At 37.8% G+C, this 25027-nt stretch overlaps 1 protein-coding gene and 1 pseudogene across 1 annotated transcript; one reads left to right on the top strand and one right to left on the bottom strand.

Annotated features, from left to right (window-relative positions):
* Window positions 1-1830: 1830 nt before the first annotated feature.
* On the bottom strand, window positions 1831-15426 carry LOC143448678 (transcription factor COE2-like; annotated as a pseudogene).
* Window positions 15427-16763: 1337 nt separating this feature from the next.
* On the top strand, window positions 16764-23148 carry LOC143448675 (poly [ADP-ribose] polymerase tankyrase-like). Its single transcript, XM_076948507.1, has 7 exons — window positions 16764-16817; window positions 19404-19506; window positions 19678-19808; window positions 20028-20186; window positions 20311-20475; window positions 20637-20851; window positions 23019-23148. The coding sequence occupies exons 1-7, from the start codon at window positions 16764-16766 to the stop codon at window positions 23146-23148; spliced, it is 957 nt and encodes a 318-aa protein (XP_076804622.1).
* Window positions 23149-25027: the final 1879 nt, after the last annotated feature.

Raw genomic sequence — 25027 nt, 5'->3', positions numbered from 1 at the left:
GTAATTTGCGACAGTGCGAGGAGTAACGTTTGTTTTGCGGCATGCGCGAATGTGTCTGCGAGGTAGGATCCGTTGATCATAGTTTCATCAGTAGCAGTAAGGCTTGTCATGACATGTCGCATTTGTTCCTTGAGAAGGTTGGCTTCAGACATAGAGCTGAGCAGTGATTGAAGATCAGTAAACGAGTCAGAGTCAGGTAGCTCGTAGAGAATTTTCTCGCGATCGGGTGCCTTTGTAGTTGATGTGTATAAGCGACATAGGTAAGTTGAGTTGGTGCACCTGCACATGTTCCTGCGACAAGGTGTATTTGTGATAAAGGACAGTGTGTCCCAGAACTCGGAAGACAAAACTTCCTACTGGTCGATACGATTCTAGCAGATGTACTCCAGGTAAAACAATGTTGTCTGAAATGAGTTGGCCGTATTGACTGTGGCCGTTTTGATCGCGATATAGGATGAGAGGACGTTGGCTAAATGCCAGGGTTGCTTTCACGTTGGCCTGTCGAGTGGTTGATGTTAGGCGTGAGTTTCTGGCCCCTCTGAAATGAGATATCTTTTAAAGCTTTTGTTGTGCCACTTGCATTAGGAGGTTCCAGCTGCTCTTTTGCAGGAGAATGTGTGAAACCGGGCCGAGTTTAGTTCTTTGTCTTCAATTTATGTTTGCTAATTGTGTTTGGCACCAGCCTGCAAATTGATCGTGCGAAAAACATCACTGCTGTAATTTTAATTTTGCGGCACTGAGTGCATTTCCGAGTATTAAATGCCTAATTGTCTTTTGCGTGCTGTAGTTGGGTTCAATGTCGCCAACAAGAAACTAGTAAAGAAAAACTCATTAATGCCTAAAGACATACGTTAAGCTGGTTGTAAATATGTCTCAGTCGCCAAACCGACGGATTTTTATATTTTAGAGCCAGAACCCGTGAAAAATTCCCTTCCGAACACGTTGTAGATAGAACGTTGTAATAGGGTTTGTAGCATACAAGTATTTTTTTATTTATGAGATACTTTGAAGCGAATTAAAAATGTATTACTGTACCATCTGCAAGTTGCAACACAAAATTCCTAACCATTACATCACCCCGAAAGTTAAATTAGCCACAAAATATTTAATTGTTGACATAATGACGTAATAATTAATACAAAGCGTGATTGTTGTGCCTGCAATGTCGGTGGAATTTATTGTTTCGATAGATTTTAAGATGAAATAAACGAATCATTGCAGTATTTGTTGGCCATGGTTTCATTTCGATAAACAACAAGTTTCTCATATAGCAGACCTTGAGATGTCAAACGTATACGAAATTTTTAGAAGTAGACATTTAGGTAGTAGAGTTATTGCAATCGAATGGTTTTTACATAAATATCAAACCCAATTAAAAACCTTAAAAAGAGTTAGATTCTCACAATTTTATCCACGTCAATTCCAATCATTAATCATTAAAGTCGAAGTCAATGAAATACGACTCATTTTTTGGTACAGCCACAGCGGTAAAATTTTCATTCCCCAGAGAAAATTAGAAATTCTAAATCACCGCGAGATCTGATTAGGCGTATCCGCGAGATCGATCGATCGCGAGATCTTGGGCGTAACTTTTTTCCCATACAGCTGCATGACGCAACATAATGTTATAAATTGGATGAAATGGAATCAATAATGTTCAATACAGTCATCTCCCGGTTAAGTACGCACCCGTTTAAGTTCGCCTCCCAGATAAGTACGCAAAAATTCTTCACAAATTCTGGGTCCAACTTTTTCAACAATTTATTTATTTTAAACAGCAAGCACATTAACTGGATGTCAGGAAAAGTTAAACGTCAACTTAACAATAGTTCACCGCTTAAACATTTCGTGCAAAGTCATCTGATGCATATTTTGCATTCTTTTTTGCTTGGCTTCCAACGTCACCTGGTTCAGTTTTCGCTGAAAGCATTCAAAAGTGCTTTTGAGATTATCGTAAACACCTCCTGCTTGATCTTGTAAGGCAGGACACAGCAACTGATCCTCAACTTCAAGCACTTTGTTGTAAAGTTGTTTAAGGCCATGAAAAACGATGCTGTTTTCGGCAGGTGCACATTCGTTGCTTGGGCCAGCCTCATCGTCAGTGTCATCATTTTCAGTCTGGATCGTTTCCAACACCTCATTCACGTCACCTAAAATCGCCTGTGAATACTCTTCATTATTCTCGTCATGAACATGCATAAATCCTTCTAGCTCGTTTTTGTCAATCGAAATATCCATAGACTTAAAACAGCGCAAAATTTCAGATATGTCAGACATGAAGTTTGCTTTCTCAACGTCACCATCCAACGGAGTTATTAGTTGAGCCTTGTTAAACGAGTTTCTTACCGACGCATCCGATATTAACTCCCATGCTTGCTTTACATAGTGAGCAGCATCCAGCAAATGAGCAGGGTTCCCATAAGCAACACCTGAATCGGCTAAGCCACTGCCACAACGCTTGAAAATCATCTTCCGATATCGATAATTGTTGAGCGATTTGTTTTGCTTTTGCAATGACCAGTGAGGGGGAACAGGAAGACTTGCACGGTGCATGCTATCAATCCAAAGATATAGAATATCTTCCAGCTCAGAAAACCGACCAACGGATGCTCGACAGGTTTTTGTCTTAGTCTCCTCAGACATCAAAGCAAAACGCTTTCGAATAACTTCCCGTCTTTTCGAAATCTTTCGGATAGCAGCTTCACTCACGCCATACTTTCTTGCGAGACTTCTTTTACTCGGAGCGGACGGCACACACAACTTGGCGATGACTTCCAATCTTTGGGATTCAATTAAACGCTTACCTTTACCTTACATCATGCGAACGAGAAAATTGTACCCAACAAATTACTTGTGCTGTACTGTACACTAGCAGAACTTCGGCAACGCATCGTCAATGACGTAATAAATGCAAAACTTGTGCATTGGGGTTTCCCTTGGCCACACTTTTTAGTGACCCACATAATTTTATTGACCTTTTGGTGACCATAACCTTTGCAACTGTTTCGACTTTCGACTGTAAGCAACCAAGACACCATATAACTTAGTCTTCTATTCATATGTTGACGTAAACATCAACGCGCCCACGGCCTGTGCGGTAAAAATGGACAAAACTCTTTCTCAATTAAATTAAATATTTCTTACGCTAGTTGGTGCAAAGAGTCTTAACCCATTTCAAATTTAGCCCAAAGTTTTAGTGATGACGATGGAATCGTCGTAACCAAAAGATGGTGCATGTGCACCACTATGTACATGATGTGTTTTGGTAGTTTCATAGCCCAAATAATCCTCTTAAATGCTATGATGCTTTTGTGTCAAAGTGATTCGTGTTGGGATATTCATAAACAACGTTGTCGAAAGCAAACCTTTGTGCTTCAAACAGTGTTTGAGTTTTAGCCAAGTTGAAGGATCAGCAGTTAAAGTCATCACTGGACAAACGACTCTCGTTCAACGTTTTAACGGACTGTAGGCCCATTCGAAGCCCCATCTAAAACAATTCAAAGTACCATATTTCAATTTGAATTTGCTTCTAAACAGGCTCGGTCACCTGGCTGCGTTTTTGTATCCGCCGAGATGTAGGACAAAAGGTCTTAACGCAGTATTTTTTCACTTTCTTCCTTTTACTTTTCCAAAAAATCAGCCAAAAAGCCTTAACTATAAACCAACACAAAACGCTACACTCCGCACCCGCCATAACAACAGCAAACGTTCACAGTTTGAGGTAGCGTGTGCACTGGACCGGAACCATTGATATAATTTTTCTATAGTGACGTCTTCGTCACAATCGCCGGGTTGCCGTTTTAAAACTGTTGAAAATAGTACGGGCCCTTCAAAGGCAATATGTCAAGTTGACTTCACGTCGTTATGGTTCACGTGGCGTTCACGTGGCTATCACGTTCAACTAATTTTAGCTTTAAAACAATTCTAACGAATTACAATTAACGCTAACAACGTAGTACGTTCGTAAGATTCTGTATCTCCTTCTGAGCGTCAGAAGCGTTACCCGCGCAGAAGTTTGAGCTTATAACAGCGTGGAGCGATGTGAACGGAAATATTCGACACAAAATACACGAACATTTCAAAACGTGCGAACGATAAACACAAAGCTTTAGCAATGGGAATTACATTCAGTTAAAACTAGGATGTTATGAAATCACCTGGTAACGTACTAAACGGCGTTTTCACAAAAAGTTATTTAGAGCAAGTTTTTAAATATTAAATGTAAGTTTCAGTTTTATCAATAAATAATAATCCAAAAAGTAGAAGGCGAATACGTTCCCACGAATGAAATAATGGTATTAAAAACGCCTACAAGGCAACTACAGATGCAATGGCCGCGAAACTTCTCGGCTCAGCTGACGCCATGCTAGGCTGCCTACAAAGTGACCATAGTTTGCAATCTGTTGTGATTTGGCAAGGAATGACATGTCGGAAGCAAGTGTCTAGTCTTAATAACTAGTTTATACGCGTAGAAAATTATTTCAAAAATACCCAAAAAATCCCCAAATCATCAAAATCCTTAAACTTGTCCCTGAAGGGGGTGTAGTACGATTTTCGGTAGTTTTAAAACGGCAACCCGGCGATTGTTACGAAGGTCGCATCCAAGACGTCACTATAGAAAAAGTATCAATGGTTCCGGTCCAGTGCGCATGTGACCTTAATCAGCAATCGCAAAATGACCTTAATCTGTGGAGGTTTGCTGTTGTTATGGCGTTTGCGCAGTGTAAGTTCGGGCTAAAGTTAACGTTTTGTGTTGGTTCAAAGTTAAGGCTTTTTGGCTGATTTTTTGGGGAAATGTAAGGGAAAGGGTTGTTAAAAAGTTGAAGCATTTGGTGCGGGAATTCTAGATACGAGAATTTTCTCAAAATACCGCATTAAGTCTTTTTGACCTACATCTCGGCGGATACAAAAACTCAGCAAGGTGACCGGGCTTGTTTAGAAGCAAATTCAAATTGAAAAATTGTACTTTGCATTGTTTTAGATAGGGCTTCAGATGGACCTAAACCCCCTAAAAAGGAGCTCAAGATTCCAATTTGAAACTAAATCCCTAAAATTAAGAACGCTGGCTTTTTTTTAAATAAGAGTATGTAATTGACCAAATATAATCCATCATCATCATTGTCCCAAATTGCTTATAAACTAATGAACTTTGGCACATTGTGAGCTCTTTAGTCAAGCGAAAAGGCTTCCCACAGAGAGTCAGGTTATTTGAAACGAATTAGAGAAATTAAATTGAATGGAAATGTCCAAGCGCTTTAACGAAACAAAAGCTGGGTATGACCTCACTCAGTCAAAAGCAATAAATCAAACAATCGTTCTCATTATTCTCATTTCTCACAAATATTGATCATCAAATAAAAGTCATGAGAAATGTAATTTTATACAATGACTTAACTGGAGCATAAGCGAATCCATTATGTAAATGTCTGCGCTTTTCAAAGATTTATGTTCAACTTGCCTAAAGAAGCAAAGTTTTAAAAATAATTTTGTAATATAAAACAACCAAAACTACTTCCTACCCACAAGAAAACGCGCGTCAAAAAACGCCCTCTAATATAGACTTCCTTGTTAATACTTAAATTAAGGTGAAAGGGTTTAAAACGGGAAGAACTAACGTATTTGATTAATTATAAATTTCGCAATATAAACCCTGTCATAATATTTTCACTAGTCGTTCAATCGCTCAACACGACATATAAAAAATTTACTAATAATAATAATACTCTATTAAAAATCTTAATCTACAAAACTTAATCTGTGAAACTCCGATGAAAAAAAGCAAATCGCAAATGTAACGTAGCAAAGTTTTCTAATTCAAGTGTGTTATTTTATTAGGTAAAACAACAAACTATCCGGCGTAGAATACAAATCCCACGTTGGAATTCCTTGGAAAACCGCTCTATCAAAGTATTTACGTTTGGAGTTTGGACTGATTGTTCTTCAGTCCTCAACACTAAAGCGCGTTTTATCGAAATATTCTTTTGTTTGTTAATTCCAATGATACCTCTTTATTTGATTTAAAATCAGTTTGTTGGCACCTAATCACGCAACGCTTAATACGACCCAACGTAGCCTACGTAGAGTAATTGTAAAAATTTCAGACAAATTTTGGTATTGCAACCGTGCATGTGTTTTTTTCCTCACTTCTGGAATGAATAGTAAATTTGTTGTTACTTTTTTGTTGAAAAGTCGTTTGATATAGTGAGTAAGTTTTACAGGGGGCTGGGGAATCCGCAAATTAATGCTTGGTTACAGACGCTTAACGTCCTGCCAGTTGAAACCGCCGGTAATTGCTGATTCCTTCCAAGAAAGCGTGAGCAAAAGAAGATAAACAAAGAGAAAAGCGTTTTATTGGCATATTTTCAAAGTAAGCACGCCAGCTAAACGGTGGAATAATTTAACGCGATGAAAAAAAATGTGAGGCTACAACAGAAAAGAAATTGTTTACACAGCCAGTAAGAAAATTTAATTACCGAGCTAGTAAGACACATTTTGTGAAAAACTTTATTCTGCGGCCTTGTATATTTCTACTGAGTGACCGCGAAAATGTTAATGCTTTGTAACTGAGGAGTCATGGCCTAAACGCTAAACTATAGTCAAATGTGTCGAAAAATACAACAGAAAATGGTAGTAACAATACAAAATAACATTTTACGCAAAATCATGCTTTGACTTAAGAGTTGAAAGAGAAAGAGGAGAAAGTAGATTTATGAGAAGATTTTGGAAATGCAGTACAGTACATACACTTGACGCTTGGACACGGGAGAGTATTCACACAAACCAAACGTAGACTTTTTCTGTTTAAAGTCGGCTGAACGAAAGAAAAACGTTGCAAACAAAACCATATCAAAACGAACGAAGCGGCAATTCCGGTCGAAAAAATCTAAACATTGTATTTCACTCGAGCAGGCGCTCGCGCACACAAACAAACAAACAAACAAATGAAAAAGTTTCTAACAAGTAAATAGTCTTTTCACAGGAGCATGCATGAGGTTTTCAGTTTTACGGCTCGGTACCGAAGCTGATGCACCCTTATCCCCAAAGCTGGGAACATAGCAGCATATAGTATTGGGTGGCTCTTAAAATGTACGAACAAATTATCTATAACAATGTAACGAAAAATACAAATACAGAAAAAAAACTGAAAAGAAATACAGTATCTGTAAAACGAATGCCGCGATTTGGGTAGAAACGCATTTAAGACCGACGCACAGATGAGGGACTTTCTCAAACGACGTTCAGGACTGGTTAGCAATTTATTTCAAAACAACCACGCAGTGTAGCGGACTGTAAAGTGTAAACTGACGGTTCGCCGTAAGCTAGAATCATGGAATGTACATGACTGACCAAGAATATAAAAAAGAACCTCGAGACGCGTATGCGAAACACTATTAAACCAATATTGTAGAACAAAACGGAAAAAGTAAAATAATTGAAATCGCAAACTGAATTTAACCGTGTCAGGGTTGTCTTATTAACTAAATCAAGCAAAAATTCAGAGGCAAAAAAAAACGAAATGTGCCCAAAAAAGGAAGAAAATAGATATAGATATATTTATAACCATAAAACGTTTAATGGACGTATACCGTGTAAGTGTCGCTTACATCTAAAACCTCACATTTCAGGTTGAATCGTCTGTGGGTTGAATCGTCCGGGGTTGAGTCGTCTGTGGGTTAAATCGTTTGTGGGTTGAATCGTCGGAGGTTTAGTCGTCTGTGGGTTGAATCGACATGGAACCAGTACTAACTTATTTGATGAAAGTGCTATTTCAGTCAACACAAACTACTACTGTTACTACAAACTACTACTACACAAACTACAACTACTGCTATTGATAAACAATGAGCTGTAGCTACCAACTCAGATCAAAGCACGTGTTGCATTGCTTTTAAATTGCGCTAATTACGTGAGGATTTAAAGCAATGTTGTGTCGATTTAATTGCGGTGAAACCTCCATTCTTGCTTTTTTAGCACCCTCGTATACCTTTACAATTATTAACTAGAGCTTTGGGGTATGGTCGAGGAAAAAAGTTTATTGCATTTCGTGAAGTTGTTTAAGTTTTCTCTTTTTCTTTCTTTTTGCTTTTTACAGAGCGGCTTACAACATAACTATAACTATAACCATAACTCACTTACATTCATGTACTGCATACCGGGTTAATTAGAATCGAACAGGAGGTAGAAACCACTAAGTGCCAGCTGTACTCACTTCCGGTTCCACTGACCAGTCCCGAAGACGGATTTTCCATGTTTGTAAAGGACGGGGTAGAGGCTGGGTAGCAACTGAACGACGGGGGACAATTGTACGGAGATGGCACAACGAGGGCCACTGTAGTCGGCCAGACCATGCTTCCCACGCCCCCATTTCCGCTGTTCGGCGTCCTTTGTGGTGAATATCCCCTATTGCTGGGTGAAACGCCTTTACCTCTTGTATAACCTGTAAAGTTCACTCAATGCTGACATGCCGCTTATTTTTGAATGTCAACTGAAATAGATCCATGATGGCTTTTGCAAAACGACTGTGCCCAGGAACAAAACAATATTAAGTTTATTATTAGAAATACCAACAAATGTTAGCAACTATTAAAGTTAATGAACTAGTGTTTCGCGATACGCAACAAGCTTATTGTAGATCTAAAAATTTACAAGTGTTAACAAACATATCCAACCTGAATCGCTTGCATCGTAGCGATCGGAAATTCCCCCAAACTGAGTTGCGTAACCGTTTATAGCAACGGCTGCTACGGCGGCTGAGTGAGGCACGAAGCTGCCCGTATCTCCCGGATGCGTAGTCAAGTGTGAAGGGGGCGGAGCAACGCTTCCTGGAGGAGAAATTTGAGGATGAGCGTTGTACTGCCGAGTGAAGGACGCCTCCATGAAGTCTGCCGCTCTCTTAAGGACAACTTCCTGTCGGAGAAGCGTTTTTGGTTGTTTTTGCTTGTTTTGTTTTCGGAAAACTATATCAAAATTCGGTAACTTACTTTTGATAGGCGATCGGGGTCACCCTCGTACCGTCTTTAACAAACGTTGAAAACCAGGATCCAATGTTGCATCATTGAGAGCTAAAAAACAATTAGATATAACCAGAAGCTTATAAATAGGCTGCCAGGTGAAATTTATTTCACAATAGGAAGGGCTTGGATAATTACTTGAAACTTACAATTTCAAGTAGCATTCAACATTTACATTTAAAGTAGCCTTTTAAAAAAGCAACCAACGCCGCGTAACGATTAATAATATCCGAGCCGCACTGTATTAACATTTGGAGACCAATTCAAACCGTGACAAATTTTATTGCATGGGACAAAATGCAAAACTCTAGACTCAAAATGTCGTTTTGCCTTCGATCTGTTCGGTCTGGTTCTGGTCCCGTCTGTGACGCCCATATAGCTGAGTTGGCCTTAATTGTCATAAAGATATGTAAGGTTAAAAAATCTGCAAGCTTGTACGAATACTGGCTTGGTTCAATTTTGGTGATAATCAACCCCATTGGGCACATTTAGATAATTTATAGACGTCGATCGCGGTGGAAGGTCGATTGGGGTCGTATTGGTGCAGTAGGTTTCACCAATATGCGGAAAGAACAAAACTGAGTACAAAAATAGGTTATATTTTCTTCTAAAAGGCGTCAGTGGAAATTATTAAGGCACATTTAAGAATTCGAAGTAATAATAAAATCTGCCAAATCAAAATTTAATTCTTTTCCAATTTAAAGATCTCTCGATTTCGTCATTTTCAAGAACCGCTCTTTAGTCATCGTTTAACTTTAAAAGTATTTCATCAAGTTTACAGGGGGGGGGGGAGGGCAACCAAAAATAATTGTTTTGCTATAACTAGACCGCTTTGCAGAAACCTATCAGCGCAATATTATTTTCAAGTTTCTAGGACAATAGCAATGAGAAGGCACTCATCGATTTGAAACGAACTGAAATAACTTTGAATGACACGCGCATGTGGAAATGATAATCTGGTAAAATTATCGGTCGGCTTGATGACCGGGGTTTGCTTGATTGCCTTGATTAACCGCTTTGATGACCTGACCTTTTGATGACCTGGTTCCTGACAGCAACTGTTGGTCTTTGGAAAGCTAAATATTTTTTAACAAAAAAAAAAAAACATTTTTCACGCAAAAGCGTAACTTTTTTCCCTTCGGAACAAGTTTTCATACCAGCCTTTTAGCCTTTTCATACCGGTAATAAGACCCGGGTAGGCTTAAACTTAAATCTCTAAACTTATATCATATTTCATTCCGCTTGGGTACAATGCAGGCCCCTAGGTGCACGGATAGTATATGAATAATATTCAGAGCAAATAGTTGTTGAGGAATTCGATCCTGTTTTTAAAGCTCCTGTTTTTAATAACTTCGAAATTTATAGAAATCCCAAAAGTTTCTTTTCTGTGTTGGTTAAAAGCTGATCACACAGAGTATTTGGGCAATAAATTTAATTGACAGCAAGCCGCTTACAGCCACAGGGGTCATTTTTGCGGGATCTTCTACCATGCTTTGAATTATTATGGACGTACATGTTTTGTGACTTTCCCAACACCACCTGATTATCGACAAAAACCGTTGTGGAAACGACAACCTAAAATAAACAAAGAAAGCGGAATTGCAATCCTGTTGGCCATAGATCATCTATATAACCGGAGTTTTAAGAATTTACATACAGGAAAGAAAATATATGCGAATTGTAAAGTAAAGAAAACTCGGAAAGAAAATGATTGATTTAAAACTTACCCGAAAATTTCGCAAATACCTTGGCTTGCCAGCGTTTTTCATGCAACTTTGATTGCATTTCAAAAAAAACTTCAAGTAATACCTGAAAAACATTTTACTGATATCGGTGCGCTAAACTTCCACTTGCAAAGAGTGAGTAACTATTGGTTGCCGAAGACACAATACGTTAACAACATGACTCAGATTATATCAGGCAATTAATCGCAAATGACTGTGGCATGGTCAAACGTCAATATAGGTCATCATCTATGCAATAATAACAAGACCAATATAATGGCATGAGTCTGATCATGCAAGCTTGCATAAGTGAAGACATACAGCCTTTGAAGACACACATCCGCGATGCTACGAAGTATTGATTTTTGTAGGCTATAGCGACTTGCAGATTCCCGACAAAGTACGATCTGTGTTGTGCTGATTATAGTGTTCCGAGCAGATTTAATTAACATAAGGCTTGGTGAATGACAAAAACTTGCTAAAAAACGCAAGCTAAAACTGTAGCGAAAAAACGAAGAACAAAAACGCGAACAACTTGAACAAAAACGCGAAGCTAAACTGTAAAATATGGTAACCACCGTATTTAGCCAAAAATCAACAACTGCATTGAAATGAACAAATGCTTTTGCGAGGAAAAATCCGTTATCAACGCTTCTGAAGTGGCGCTTCTCTGTCACCGTAAACGTTGGTGATTTAAATTGCTGAAAAATATTTTTTAGCTTTTCATATAATTGAAAACAACCGCCAACTTCGTTAAAAAATATCAAAAAGCTGATCAGCGAAAACAAGCCGATTACTTTGTGTCAGAGCCTTTCAAAAATCGTGACAATAAAAAATGATTAATTTAGAAGGGTGAGCCGTTACTTTATACCTATAGCCTAATGTGTTTAAATTTGTCCAAAAACGCACAAGCAGACAACAGGCCATTATTTGTTACGCTCATTAACTTTATAGTTGGCAGATACCATGTGCTACTTTCGCTGCAGAAACCATCAGAGAAACATGCAAGGCGCTGTGTTCTTGGACTGTATATTGGAGATGCATTACTTTAAGGGCGCATTAAGACATTTTAAAGTAATTATTTCGCCTTCTGACTTCCTAACTTTCTCCACTTAAACTTGCTTTCAATTTCTCGTTTATTGCAGGATCCCAAAAGTACGGGCATCTTCGCTGAAATGCCATATCCTTTTTGTGTTAATGCAGATTGGAAATAACATGCGAGAGTTGCAATTTTTATAAGCAAGTCAATATTAATTATACATGCGACAATGTGTTTGTTTTTGCATTTGCTTAATATATAAACCATACTTGACAAACCTCTCAAAAATGAAGGGGTCTGACGGCGTTTCGTTTCTGTTTCCGCAACGTTTCTTGTCGCAGCACCGACTGTAAATTAATTTTAATTTATTAAACTTTTAGTTTTAATCTTTACATATTTTTACATATCTCCATACGTAACTGAAAAATCGTGTGTAAATAAGGATTGAGTCAAATAATTTAATAACCAAAAGTTTCACCTGCACAAGATTTCGTGGGTTAGTAAAACTCTTCGCATTTCGGGGTTCTTGTCTTGGCCTTCGTATGGAATAGCCTAAACGAAAAAATATTTTCAAAAGTATCAACTATACAAGAGTCTCAGAAAATTAAACTCAGAGTCCATCACAGTTATTTCCACTTTACCTTCTCATCGGCGGCATCTACGAGGCGAATGTAAATACTCTGTTCCATTCGTATACCTAAAACATACTGTCATTGTTCTAATTACTCTTGCGGTTCTTATTATTTCTACATAGACATATGTAAGTTTTAAGCCTAGGGTAAGGCGAGCAAGGCGGTTGCCGTTCAGAAAGCGAATTAGAAAGTGAAAAACTGGGAAGAAACGCACGGGGTAAATTGTTTTTTGAAATAAAAGTGTGCATGTTAGAATGCGCGTAAAGTCAATTTTTTTGGGGCGCCATACCCCCAGAACCCGTAGGAAAGATTGCATCATTACATCTCCCGTAATTTTGGGGCCACAAAATCAAGTCGCGCCATACCTCGCTTCTCCTTCACTGTATATAAGCTCCTGGAGCGACTTGACTCCTTGAGCAACCACTGTATATAAGCGCATATGTACATAATTATTAATTAGTTCTTCGTGGGCATTTCTCCATAGCATTTATATTACAAATAATATTTCAATATTTTAATCTTAAATCCAAACGAAAAGATAATAATTCCAGGAGCAGAGGACAAGCGGTTGCAGAGAAGAGCAGCTAAAGATTTGAATAAAGCATGGCCGCCAAAAACGTTTACAGAGTGAAACAAAACTTACATTACAGTATCATGCTGCTTAACTGCACATTCTGTTCATGCCAGAGATTAATAAGCTATTAGCAGCGAAATTGATCAAAATTTGTGCGTACGATTATCACTTTACATATTTCTCGGAAATTCAGAGACTGTCAAGAAAGTGTTATCACGTATTGGCAGCGTACGGTGTGCAGAGAGCAAGTGTGAAGACTTATGTCGAGTAATCTTGAGAAAAGAGTCAGAGGAGGTCTCGCGATCGATAGGTGGGCGACATCAGTAATTTTAGGTGGCATCCAATCAAGACATGGATCGCACTTGCTCGAAAGGGGACTTTCGTTACTTCTGGGACCTTGTTTCGATTCCTAAACTTGTTATTTAGGACAACATAGCAAATTGGCAATAAATGATTCTTAATGAATTTATTATCTCCTGTCGTTGATCGCGGGTCAAAATTTGGAATAGATGTTTCGAGAGAGACACGCGTTAATTGGAACCCGTAGAAATGCGAGTATAGCGCATTGTTTACTAATTGCGGCCGCAAACCAATGCAATAATGAACAAATAATCAAATATCTCACCGTTCTGATATACAAGTTGTAATTTGTAATGCACTCCATTGTTTTTTTTCTGGCCGGAAACTTCCTAAAAATATTGGAATACTGTAAAATACTTTAAGTAAAAAAAAACTACTTTAGCGAAATAGAAATACAGCAGAGGACGACGATCATAACCTTTTCTTTTAATCGTTCACTTGGTACACGCTGATATATATAAGCTAAGGAAGGAAGACTCAAAATTTTAACAGAAAAATAATAAAAATGATAAAGTAAAAATAACTGTACGTTTTTGAGTTGTTTTTCTTAAATTAAAAGTAATAAAAAAACTACCGTTTCATTTTCCACAAAACCAACAAATGCGCTATTTTCTATTTCCACAAGTTGCCCATTTAGATCAAGGAACGTCACGATGAAGTTAAAGAAGTTCCTTTTACGCAACTTACTAGGCGGCTTGTTTTTCGAAATGTGCTTCCCGAAGCCAGACCCTGCAAAAAGAAAAATATTTCAGAAAATCCCAAATTCAAAGCGAACAGAAATATAAGAAATACCGACATATATTTCTTGTCCATAAAACATTTTCGTCGTTAAAATTTTACAAGAACTTAAAAACGAATTCTTATTCTAAACTAGATTCAAAATTACCAGAATCACTGACTGCAAATACGGATAAAAATTCCAAAATTGGTGCAAAAGTTCACAAATTCAATCGCGCGACAGAAACGAGATTTCTTAAAAATAAATTACCAATTCGTTTGGTTGACAAATCATCAAAAGAAAATTGGAAAAACAAAAATCCACCCGCTGGCCTTACTCCGGTCTAGGGTTGGATTATCCGGATAGCGGTTAACCGGTTAACCGCAGGTTTTTTTTCTATCTGACATCCGGATATAAATCTGCCGGTTAAACGGTTAAAAGAGTATCGTTGCTAATGCGTTTTACACTTTTTAATAAGTTTGAACATTCTTTGTTACGTAGAGGCTGACTCCCGCTGAGCGCAATTAAACTTTTTTCACACTTCTATTGTCTTATACCAGGGGTGGGCAACCTTTTTGAACCCGAGAGCCGCTTTGGTTGTTAAATTTTTACTGACGAGCCAAGTCATAAGAACTTATGACGTCATAAATAGTTAATCGTTTAATTTTTCCATATCTGCATTCCTCAATCGAAAAATATCATTAAATTTGAATAATTAACAACTTGTCATGAATGCTGGCCTAAATAAGGAAAAGAAAAAGAGAGAAACGTTCATAAACGGTAGTCTTGGTAGCCTATACAATTTCTTTGAAATTTTACGATTCGACTAGAAGAGCCACAAAAAACATGCCGGAAAGCCGCAGTTTGTCCACCCTTGTCTTATACTTTCAACTACGGTGCTCGTAAAATGCACGAGTGAAATTTATTATCACGTCACAAAGAAAGCATAATAAATGATTGAATGATGCATTGTGCTTTATAAGGAGGGCGTTGCAGAAGCAGTGAACATTAAATTTGTGTGATTTTGTGTCGTACTGCGCGTGTGCGTAGATCTGCAATAAAACTGTGTAGTGATTTTACAATCCATTTTTCATGCAAACCTCGTGAAATCGATTGTTTAACTTAGCAGTTATCTAACCGGTTAACCGGTTAGATAAATTCCAAATATACGGATATATCCGTTATCCGGATAGTAAAAACTATTGATATCCGAACTAACCCTACTCCGGTCTAATCTTTACCAACCGATACCATAAGTGTAAAATAAATGTTTCTGAACCGAACCAACTGGTTATACCCTGGCATTTTATCCACCACACTGGTCTGAATCCAACCCCTGGCTGGTGAGGCAAGTTGTTCACCGGACATCGCGGCCGATGTCATTCTAGATGTTTATTCTCAGAGAACCTGAATCTTTCACAAGTATCTCAGTTACAGTCTGCGTGTATAACGTGGTATATTTGACTTGGTAATTTTGAAAAGATTATCGCATTAATTAAAATTAAATTAAATTGAATGAAATAATAAATATTATTAATAATAATAATCATATTTCCACAAACTTGGAAAAAAATACTGAATTGCTATACTATTATGAATATATATATAAATACTATATATATATATATATATATATAGTATAAATACTATACTATTACTAACAAAAAATATCTGGGACAAAATATTACAATGTGTGCAATTTATTAATTTACCAGAAATATATGTAACAAAGTGCACTGCACTATGGGTTACTTTGCTGTTGTAAAATTAAAAGAAAACTTCTGGTTTTAAAATAAAAATGTTAATGCAAGTTAATTACGAAATTGTTTTCACATTTGCCGTTAAGAGTGTATATGACCAAAAATAAATTAACTTGAAAAAGACACGGAAATAAAATAAATAAATAAAGATAAAAAATGAAAAAAATAATGTCACTGAGATAAACGTCAAGGGTTTCATTATTTAAATATTTTCGATACTAAATACTAATAGTTAAATACTCCACACAAAAGAACAAACAAATTTTTCAATATTTGAATGGGCTGAAATAGCCTGCGCTAAACTCGTTCAGAAACTTCTGTAGCCTTTCGTTCCAGAGCTGCAAGTTTTCCTAATTCTAAATGTCATTTTCATTATTAAACTTTCATGTATTTCTACAGACCAACTCGAGAAATATATCTTAATCTAATCTATTTTTGTGTATTCCCGTTGCGGCCTTGCAAATTGCTCTCAAGATAGTGCCTGCACTTCGTATCGTCTCAAAACTACCGTACTGGGATTCAAGTGCAATCATGAAAGTTATTGCACCTAGCCGATGTAGCCTCGTTCTAACTGAGTCCGCTGAGAAATTGTGTATTGTTGACCTTGATGTGTCCTTCGAGAAACGCTACAGTTTTGAAACTACATGTCAATTGCCAACGAGGCCTTCACTTCTAATAGAAGGGTCGGGGGGAAAAAAGAGAAAAGCTATGAGGAAGGCTTATAGTGGCTGTGGGATGGCCAACTTGGTTCACGAACGTTTTATCTCTCTTTTTTGCTGTTCGTTCCGTCTGTTGCCAATTTTTAAGAAGTCCTGTGACTCATTCAGAGAATCTACTCCTCCTGTTTAGAAACGCTCACTAGTATACAGGGCAACATGATGCAACGTCAAATTTTAAATTACATTTGGTTGTTTACAAAATGACCGATTGGTTGAATTCACAATAATGGTGGGCTTAGTAGCATTCAAATGTGTACAAGTGAATGTAGATGGCGTTCAAGTATGTCCTTTTACATAAATCGAAATAGTTTTACAACTAAAGTGTTTGGATAATTTCAATTTGTGGAGCACAACGTCGACTACGATTGTACGATTATATGCTCGCTATTAATAAGGGTAAAATAATAACAATAATAACCTTTACGGTGATTCCATAACCTTTATGATAACGCTCTCATTGTCATTCACAGTAAAGTGTCATCGTCATTATGAATACATAAAGGAAATATTTTAAGTCCACATCTTTTGTTGTTGATATTTTGAAAATGGAAGAAAAAACACGTTCGTCAAAAAAATTCAGGTTTTGCAGCCTAACTTTTATAGCTAACTTATCTGCATGTAGGTTATTGGTTGTTTTGTTAATCTTTGGTATAATATGTTTGTTGTATAATGTTTTTCACATGAATCAATGAAGTTGAAAAAATTACAGTGAAATAATCCGTTCTTAGACTGTAAAATACAAGCATATCAATTTTCAGAAAACCGATTTTAGGCCATTTTAATGTTGGGTAAATGTTGTCATTTCTTTACCACATAATACTGTAGATACCACAATTTATTTTACAGCATAATAAACAGTGTCTAGAATAGACTAAGGTTAAGCAATATATTATTAGTTATTATTAACATATATTAGTTATTTTGTGGTTGTCGATATTAATACCATGTGTAAAATGCTGTAGGCCTATTAATGTGAGTAGCCTATATATGAGTAGGCCTGCGCAATTTGATTCCATTGATTTAGACTTGGCTACTTTACCTGAAGTGTTATGTTGTATATATCTCAGCGGGTAAAATAACATACATGTGCTTAATGTAATGCTGCGGAAGTGATGCCTAAAAAAGCCATTTTTTTATTGATTTCTCTCATTTTAGTTCTGGTCTCATCTGTCAAGTTGTCAACTGCTGTTTATTTGGTGTGATGCTGCTCCAGCAGTTTATGATGGCCATTAAAGGATAGTAATCGACTGACACCGGTTCGACACGGTTGTTGAGAAAAAACACATGCACAGTTGCAATACCAAAATTTGCCTGAAATTTTTACAATTACTCTAGGTAGGCTACGATGGGTCGTATTAAGCGTCGCGTGATTAAGTGTCACCAAACTAATTTTAAATCAAATAAAGAGGTATCAATGGAATAATATACAAAACAATTTTTCGATAAAACGCGCTTTAGTGTTGAGGACTGAAGAACAATCAGTCCAAACGTAAATACTTTGATAGAGCGGTTTTCCAAGGAATTCCAACGTGGGATTTGTATTCTACGCCGGATAGTTTGTTGTTTTACCTAATAAAATAACACACTTGAATTAGAAAACTTTGCTACGTTACATTTGAATTTTGCTTAACATTTATAATTGCCCTTTTAGCTTTATCTGCCCCTGCTATCTATTCTTATTTTTTATCGGAATTTCACAGGTTAATTTTTGTCTATTATTATTAGAGTAACCGACGCCGACCCAAACCCACCGGGAATGTCTCTCGCAAGAACTGCTTGGGTTAAGCTCAACCACTTTCGCACCGGCGTCGGACGCTTTCGTTCAGACATGCACAAATGGGGACTGGTTACCTCACCAGGATGTGAGTGTGGTGCCACAGAGCAGACAGCAGACCATGTGATCAATGCCTGCCCAATCCATCGGCCCTCACGTGGTGTGCTTGGTGTGCCATATAATTTTTTTGTATATTGTGTGGAGCGATTGAACGACTAGTGAAAATGTTATGACAGTGTTTATATTGCGAAATGTGCAACAAAATACGTTAGTGCTTCCTGTTTTAAACCCTTTCACCTTAGTTTAAGTATTAACAAGGAAGTCTATATTAGAGGGCGTTTTTTGAAGCGCGTTTTTCTGTAGGTAGGAAGTAGCTTTGGTTGTTTTATATTACAAAACTTTTTTAAAATTTTGTTTCTTTAGGCAAGTTTATCAGAAATCTTTGAAAAGCGCAGACATGTTCATAATGGAATTTTTTAGGCTACAGTTAAGTCATTGTATAAAATCATATATATCATGATGAGTTTTATTTGTTGATCAATAGTTGTGAGAAATCAGAATAATGAGAACGCTGGTTTGATTTATTGCTTTTGACTGCCTGAGGTCATACCCAGCTTTTGTTTCGTTATAACACTTGGACATTTCGATTTAATTTATTTCGACCAATTCGTTTTAAATGCCCTGAGGCCCTTGACTTACTCAGCTTAACCGTTTTAAATGAAACAGTAACAGCTTGCCAAATGCAAGACAGAATAATCCTTGGAAATCATAAAATAATACTACTGTCAAAATTCCACTTTAACAACAACACAATATAGTGTTAACGTATCAAAAAAACTAAAACAAGTGAGTAACGAAATTACACAACTAAAGCAAATGTGTTATGACAGTGTTGACTGTTGTAAAGTTGTTTGGATTTACCCTGAACGTTATAATGGACTTTAAAAACAAAATATCTCGTTAAACGTAAACATTATAAGCGGTTATACAGCAGCATTTCATGTGCATTTTAAGGTACAAGATTTACCTTGTTTAACATGTGGTGGCAGAACTGTTTTTTTATGCTTAAAATTTGCTTTGTTTACTTTCTAGTTTGGTGCACTCATAGAAATAAGGGACGAGTTGCAAAGGACGGCATTGATTCATGCAGCAATGAATGGACATTATCCTGTAATCACCTATCTTCTACATAAAGGTAAGAGGATGCCTTTAGGTTGTAAAGTTTTGCTATAATCATGTACTACATCTCACAGTGAAACTACAGTACCTTGTAATTTTGTATAACTTATCATTAATCTTATCAAATATTGCCTTTAGTCACGTTGATGATTTCAATTTCAGACACAGTTACGTTGTTTGGTTGTAGGTGCCGATCAAAATGTTGCCGATTCATCAAACAACTCAGCCATTCATTATGCAGCAGCTTATGGATGGTACCACTGTGTGCTGGTACTTCTACAAGCTTCTGCCAACCCCGATGTGTATAATGACAGAAAGGTTCGCCAAAATCACTTTGTTCGTATTCACAGAGTTAAATGGAATGCATGCTGTCATGCTTTATAGGCTGTGTTGGCTGTTTTGTTCATGTTACCACTCATTAACTGCTCCCAAAATTACACAACAAATTCCAGTCAGTAGTTGTGCGTTAAGAATTTTTTATAAACTGGCAAAAGTCTGGATATTCACAACAATAAGAACAATTTTTTATTGTTTTAGATGCCCCCAATAGGAGTGACCTTGTTGAAAGATCACAGAGAAACTGCCCACTTGTTGGCAGAACATCACGCCGATGCCTATTTCCGTGATGAGCGTGGCCGCACTATAGTAGCAAGACTACTTGCTGAAGAACCATTGACACGGGGCCTTTTTGATCGGGTGACTTATTTGATCGAAACTTGATAAGTTGATACTCGATAATATGACATTTAAGAAGGAAGTCAGCCTAAAAATTGCAGCACCTAGAGTCTAGACTTTCCAAACCACCATGTTTTTATTAAAGACAAAGAAGCTTGAAGACCAGGCCTGTCCTTTGCTTGAAGCTTTGGTTATGGCATCTAAGTCTGACGTGAGTACGATTGTTGGAAAAACTCGTCGAAATTATCGCAACCCAAATGATGAAGGAAAATCCGCCGCCCATTATCTCAGTAAATCAGCCATTGACAAGGTAAGTGCCTACAATCTATTTTTGTAATGTTAAAGGGTTATTTGGAAAATGGAACTGTGCATTTTCTGCCTGAGAAGTAAAGTTTTTAGCACCAACTTTAATAGATGAAAATTATTTGCTTTGAAAGGTATTTGCTGTTAACAAAAGTAAATTTCTCAAAGGAATGCAAAGTCCTGGCATGTCTTCTTCGCCACAAGCCAAAGTTGGATCTATTGGATAGCCAAGGTGCTTCACCGTTAATCACGACGCTGTTGAATCGAAAAGGTCGCGCTGAACAGATGCTGTTGGATGCTGGCGCTCAGCCAAACTTTTGCTCAAACAACCCTAAGCACAAATATCCTATCGCTCCTTTAACTCTTGCTGTTGCCAGACATGGGTATGTTGTGCTGGTTGTGTAATGACCTGTTTTTACCGACTTACAAACAGTAGTATTGTACGAAATACTTCACAAATACTTCTTAATGTATTATATATTAATTACGGCTCGGGTTCCAAATAGCGACTGTCAATAGAGCGACCACACGAAAGCGACCTCACTTCTTTTATTAAATCCAAGGCTTAGGCGCACACGCACTCTTTCACCCCCTCCACATATACCTTCCATCCCCCACACCTCTCTACACACGTATGCACGCACAAACAGGCAAACACTGCGTAGTGAAAGATTGAAACCAAAAGGGACTTTAAAACAACCAAAAGTCTTGCAATAAAAATCAAGCCACGTTTATTTCTAAATTGTGAGCAAGGGCTCGAAGGAACTGCCGCAGATCATACTGGCCTCGATTTTGCTGTACAACAGTGATTCGTGTGTTCATTGTCACCTATCTTTTCATTCGCTGAGTCAGGTCTCTGCCTTGTAGTAGCTGGGTTCGGTTTGCCCCTTGAAGGGCTTCCTCCCGTCTTAAAGCTTCGATGAATCGAAAGATGGAAGGATGATGAGTTTCCGTTGATCCCTGAAACACATTGTGCCAACTCTCTAGCTGGTTGTTGGTTCGTGGCAGTCCCGCATCTTGTCTGGCTTTCACACTCCGCATATGTACGGGAAACAATGGCTGTCGTCTGTCTCCCCGTCTGTTTCTTCGGCCCACGTAGTGGTCTTCGAAGTAATTTACGAGAGGCATTACTTCTGCTTTCCTTTTCCGTCTGATGGTTTGACGCAGATTTGTGGAAGAGCCAACAGCTGCTGCAACTTCTTCATTAACTTCGGTCAATGCATCCTGCACGATTCTTCGTGGTGGATCCCGTGCTCTTACTGCAGCTGTTTTTACACTGTTTTCAACTCTCCTGGCTGCCACTTCCGTAGGGTTTGGTGGATGCGTGTGGACGCCACTGCTCACTGGGGGCTGTTGTTGCTCACGATACTGAAGGCTTGTCGTTAGGCGACCTTTACAACCTGTTTTAGCACATCTCCAATTGATTGTATTTAACTTTGTTTTGTCTTTCCTGTACAAAAAGCCTTCATAACTTATCATGTCACTTCCTTTTCTTGAAATTATAAAATCCATTGGGGCAAATTTTTCAAACGACCTTAAAATTAATGTGACACGTCATAGTGTTGCCTTCCATTTATAAATGCCTCATTCGACTCAGTGAACACGAGTTAAGTCTAGGCTTACCATACGTCCCGTTTTAGCCGGGACAGTCCCGCTTTTAAAGGCTTTGTCCCGGCGTCTCGATCAGTCAACTAAAAGTCCCGCTTTGGCATTTACTGAGCCAGCATTGCCCCACACTACACGAATATTAGCATGATGTGATTGGTCTGTTTAGCTAACTTCCTGAAGAGTGATGCGTGTTCTCGTTTCGTTGTGTTAAATGTGAAAGTAATTGTTACATCATTGTAGCGGGTAATTGGTCCAGTGGTGAGTTGATTGTTAGCGCATTCGCTTGTTCACTGTTCAGTAATAGTAGGCTAGGAGGAGGAGATGATCCTTTTGCAGTTGGGTTATTGAAAGAACTTATTTCGTACGGTTCCGGTACTTGTTTGCATTTTCTTCTGCAAAAACCATTTGAATGTGAAAGCCCTTATCACCTGCAAAATTAAAACTGACTTTTCCTGCTGTGGTTTTTATGAGAAAATAAAGTTGAATATAGACTTCTGGAAGAAAGTATTGTCTACAGAAAAGTATGATTGGACGATTATGTAAATTTACAAATGCTTGAACATTGTTTTGTTTCCTAGCAAAATCCATTATTTTAGTTTTTCTTGGTGTCTTACTACTTTAGCTGTCCCTGACGATAGGAATCCAAAATAGTCTCATACTTCTAGTAAAATGTAAACCACATTTATCTGATAGGGCTTGTTGTTCTGAAGCGTCCCGCTTTTCAATGAAAAAAATATGGTAAGCCTAGTTAAGTCGCTATCATAACAGTCCTGTTTTAATGCGGTCGGCATTTATACCATCGCTGTTTGGAATGTCGCTCACTTGATTACGTCGCTATTATGAAGTCGCCATTATGACAGTCGCTGTTTTGACAGTGGCTATCCGGCCTGGATGCCATTAATTACGCAGTACATGGATGTATGTGTTTTTCTAACATTTCAGTCCTGGCGATCGCAGCCTGCTTCCGGCTATCCGAGCTCTTCTTCAAACAATATCAGACATCAAACTCGTGCCACCCGATCCCAGGAATGGAAGTCGAAATAAATTAAATCGAAATGTCCAAGTGTTATAACGAAACAAAAGCTGGGTATGACCTCAGGCAGTCAAAAGCAATAAATCAAACCAGCGTTCTCATTATTCTGATTTCTCACAACTATTGATCAACAAATAAAACTCATCATGATATATATGATTTTATACAATGACTTAACTGTAGCCTAAAAAATTCCATTATGAACATGTCTGCGCTTTTCAAAGATTTCTGATAAACTTGCCTAAAGAAACAAAATTTTAAAAAAGTTTTGTAATATAAAACAACCAAAGCTACTTCCTACCTACAGAAAAACGCGCTTCAAAAAACGCCCTCTAATATAGACTTCCTTGTTAATACTTAAACTAAGGTGAAAGGGTTTAAAACAGGAAGCACTAACGTATTTTGTTGCACATTTCGCAATATAAACACTGTCATAACATTTTCACTAGTCGTTCAATCGCTCCACACAATATACAAAAAAATTATATGGCACACCAAGCACACCACGTGAGGGCCGATGGATTGGGCAGGCATTGATCACATGGTCTGCTGTCTGCTCTGTGGCACCACACTCACATCCTGGTGAGGTAACCAGTCCCCATTTGTGCATGTCTGAACGAAAGCGTCCGACGCCGGTGCGAAAGCGGTTGAGCTTAACCCAAGCAGTTCTTGCGAGAGACATTCCCGGTGGGTTTGGGTCGGCGTCGGTTACTCTAATAATAATAGACAAAAATTAACCTGTGAAATTCCGATAAAAAATAAGAATAGATAGCAGGGGCAGATAAAGCTAAAAGGGCAATTATAAATGTTAAGCAAAATTCAAATGTAACGTAGCAAAGTTTTCTAATTCAAGTGTGTTATTTTATTAGGTAAAACAACAAACTATCCGGCGTAGAATACAAATCCCACGTTGGAATTCCTTGGAAAACCGCTCTATCAAAGTATTTACGTTTGGACTGATTGTTCTTCAGTCCTCAACACTAAAGCGCGTTTTATCGAAAAATTGTTTTGTATATTATTCCATTGATACCTCTTTATTTGATTTAAAATTAGTTTGGTGACACTTAATCACGCGACGCTTAATACGACCCATCGTAGCCTACCTAGAGTAATTGTAAAAATTTCAGGCAAATTTTGGTATTGCAACTGTGCATGTGTTTTTTTCCTCACTTCTGGAATGAATAGTAAATTCGTTGTTACTTTTTTGTTGAAAGGTCGTTTGATATAGTGAGTAAGTTGTGCAGGGGGCTGGGGCATCCGCAAATTAACGCTTTGTTACAGACGCTTAACGTGCTGCCATTTGAAACCGCCGGTAATTGCTGATTCCTTCCAAGTAAGCGTGAGCAAGAGATATAAAGTCACCAGTCTCGAATTTATCCGTTAAATTTTTATTGCTGTAATAAATAGACTCACATCTTCAGTAATTAAGCGTTGGTTGACATTTACGTGAACTATATGGTTTAATGACGTCGCTGCCTTTACTTTTGCATACTGGGGGGGGGGGGAGACTTGTTCTGATAAGAGCTGTTTTCCTCCACAATTGACCAAGCTTCAGACCATTCGTCAGACATGGGTGGCAAATGCCCTAATGCCGGTAAGTTAAGTTTGATAAACAAAGCACAAATGATACTCCTTCTACTTTGCGGGCCTATTAGCATATTTTCAAAGTAAGCACGCCAGCCAAGCGGTGGAATAATTTCACGCGATGAAAATGAACTGTGAGGCTACAACAGAAAAAAAAATGTTTACACAGTTAAGAAAATATAAATACCGAGCTAGTAAGACACATTTGGTGAAAAAAGTTATTCTGAGGCCTTGTATATTTCTTCTAAGCGACCCCGAAAATGTTAATGCTTTGTAATTGTAGAGTCATTGGCCTAAATACTCAACTGTTGTCAAATGTGTCAAAAACTACAAT

Source organism: Clavelina lepadiformis, chromosome 1 (assembly GCF_947623445.1).
Source record: "Clavelina lepadiformis chromosome 1, kaClaLepa1.1, whole genome shotgun sequence".
Classification (NCBI taxonomy): Eukaryota; Metazoa; Chordata; class Ascidiacea; order Aplousobranchia; family Clavelinidae; genus Clavelina; species Clavelina lepadiformis.
The sequence above is the reverse complement of the archived record's forward strand: the minus strand, read 5'-3'. Positions and strand labels throughout refer to the sequence as shown.

Coding starts and splice junctions, on each gene's coding strand:
- LOC143448675 (XM_076948507.1), top strand. CDS start 16,764: ATGGTGGGCTTAGTAGCATTCAAATGTGTACAAGTGAATGTAGATGGC. Junction 19,507..19,677: donor CACCTATCTTCTACATAAAG/GTAAGAGGATGC, acceptor GTTTGGTTGTAG/GTGCCGATCAAAATGTTGCC. Junction 20,852..23,018: donor CTTGCTGTTGCCAGACATGG/GTATGTTGTGCT, acceptor CTAACATTTCAG/TCCTGGCGATCGCAGCCTGC.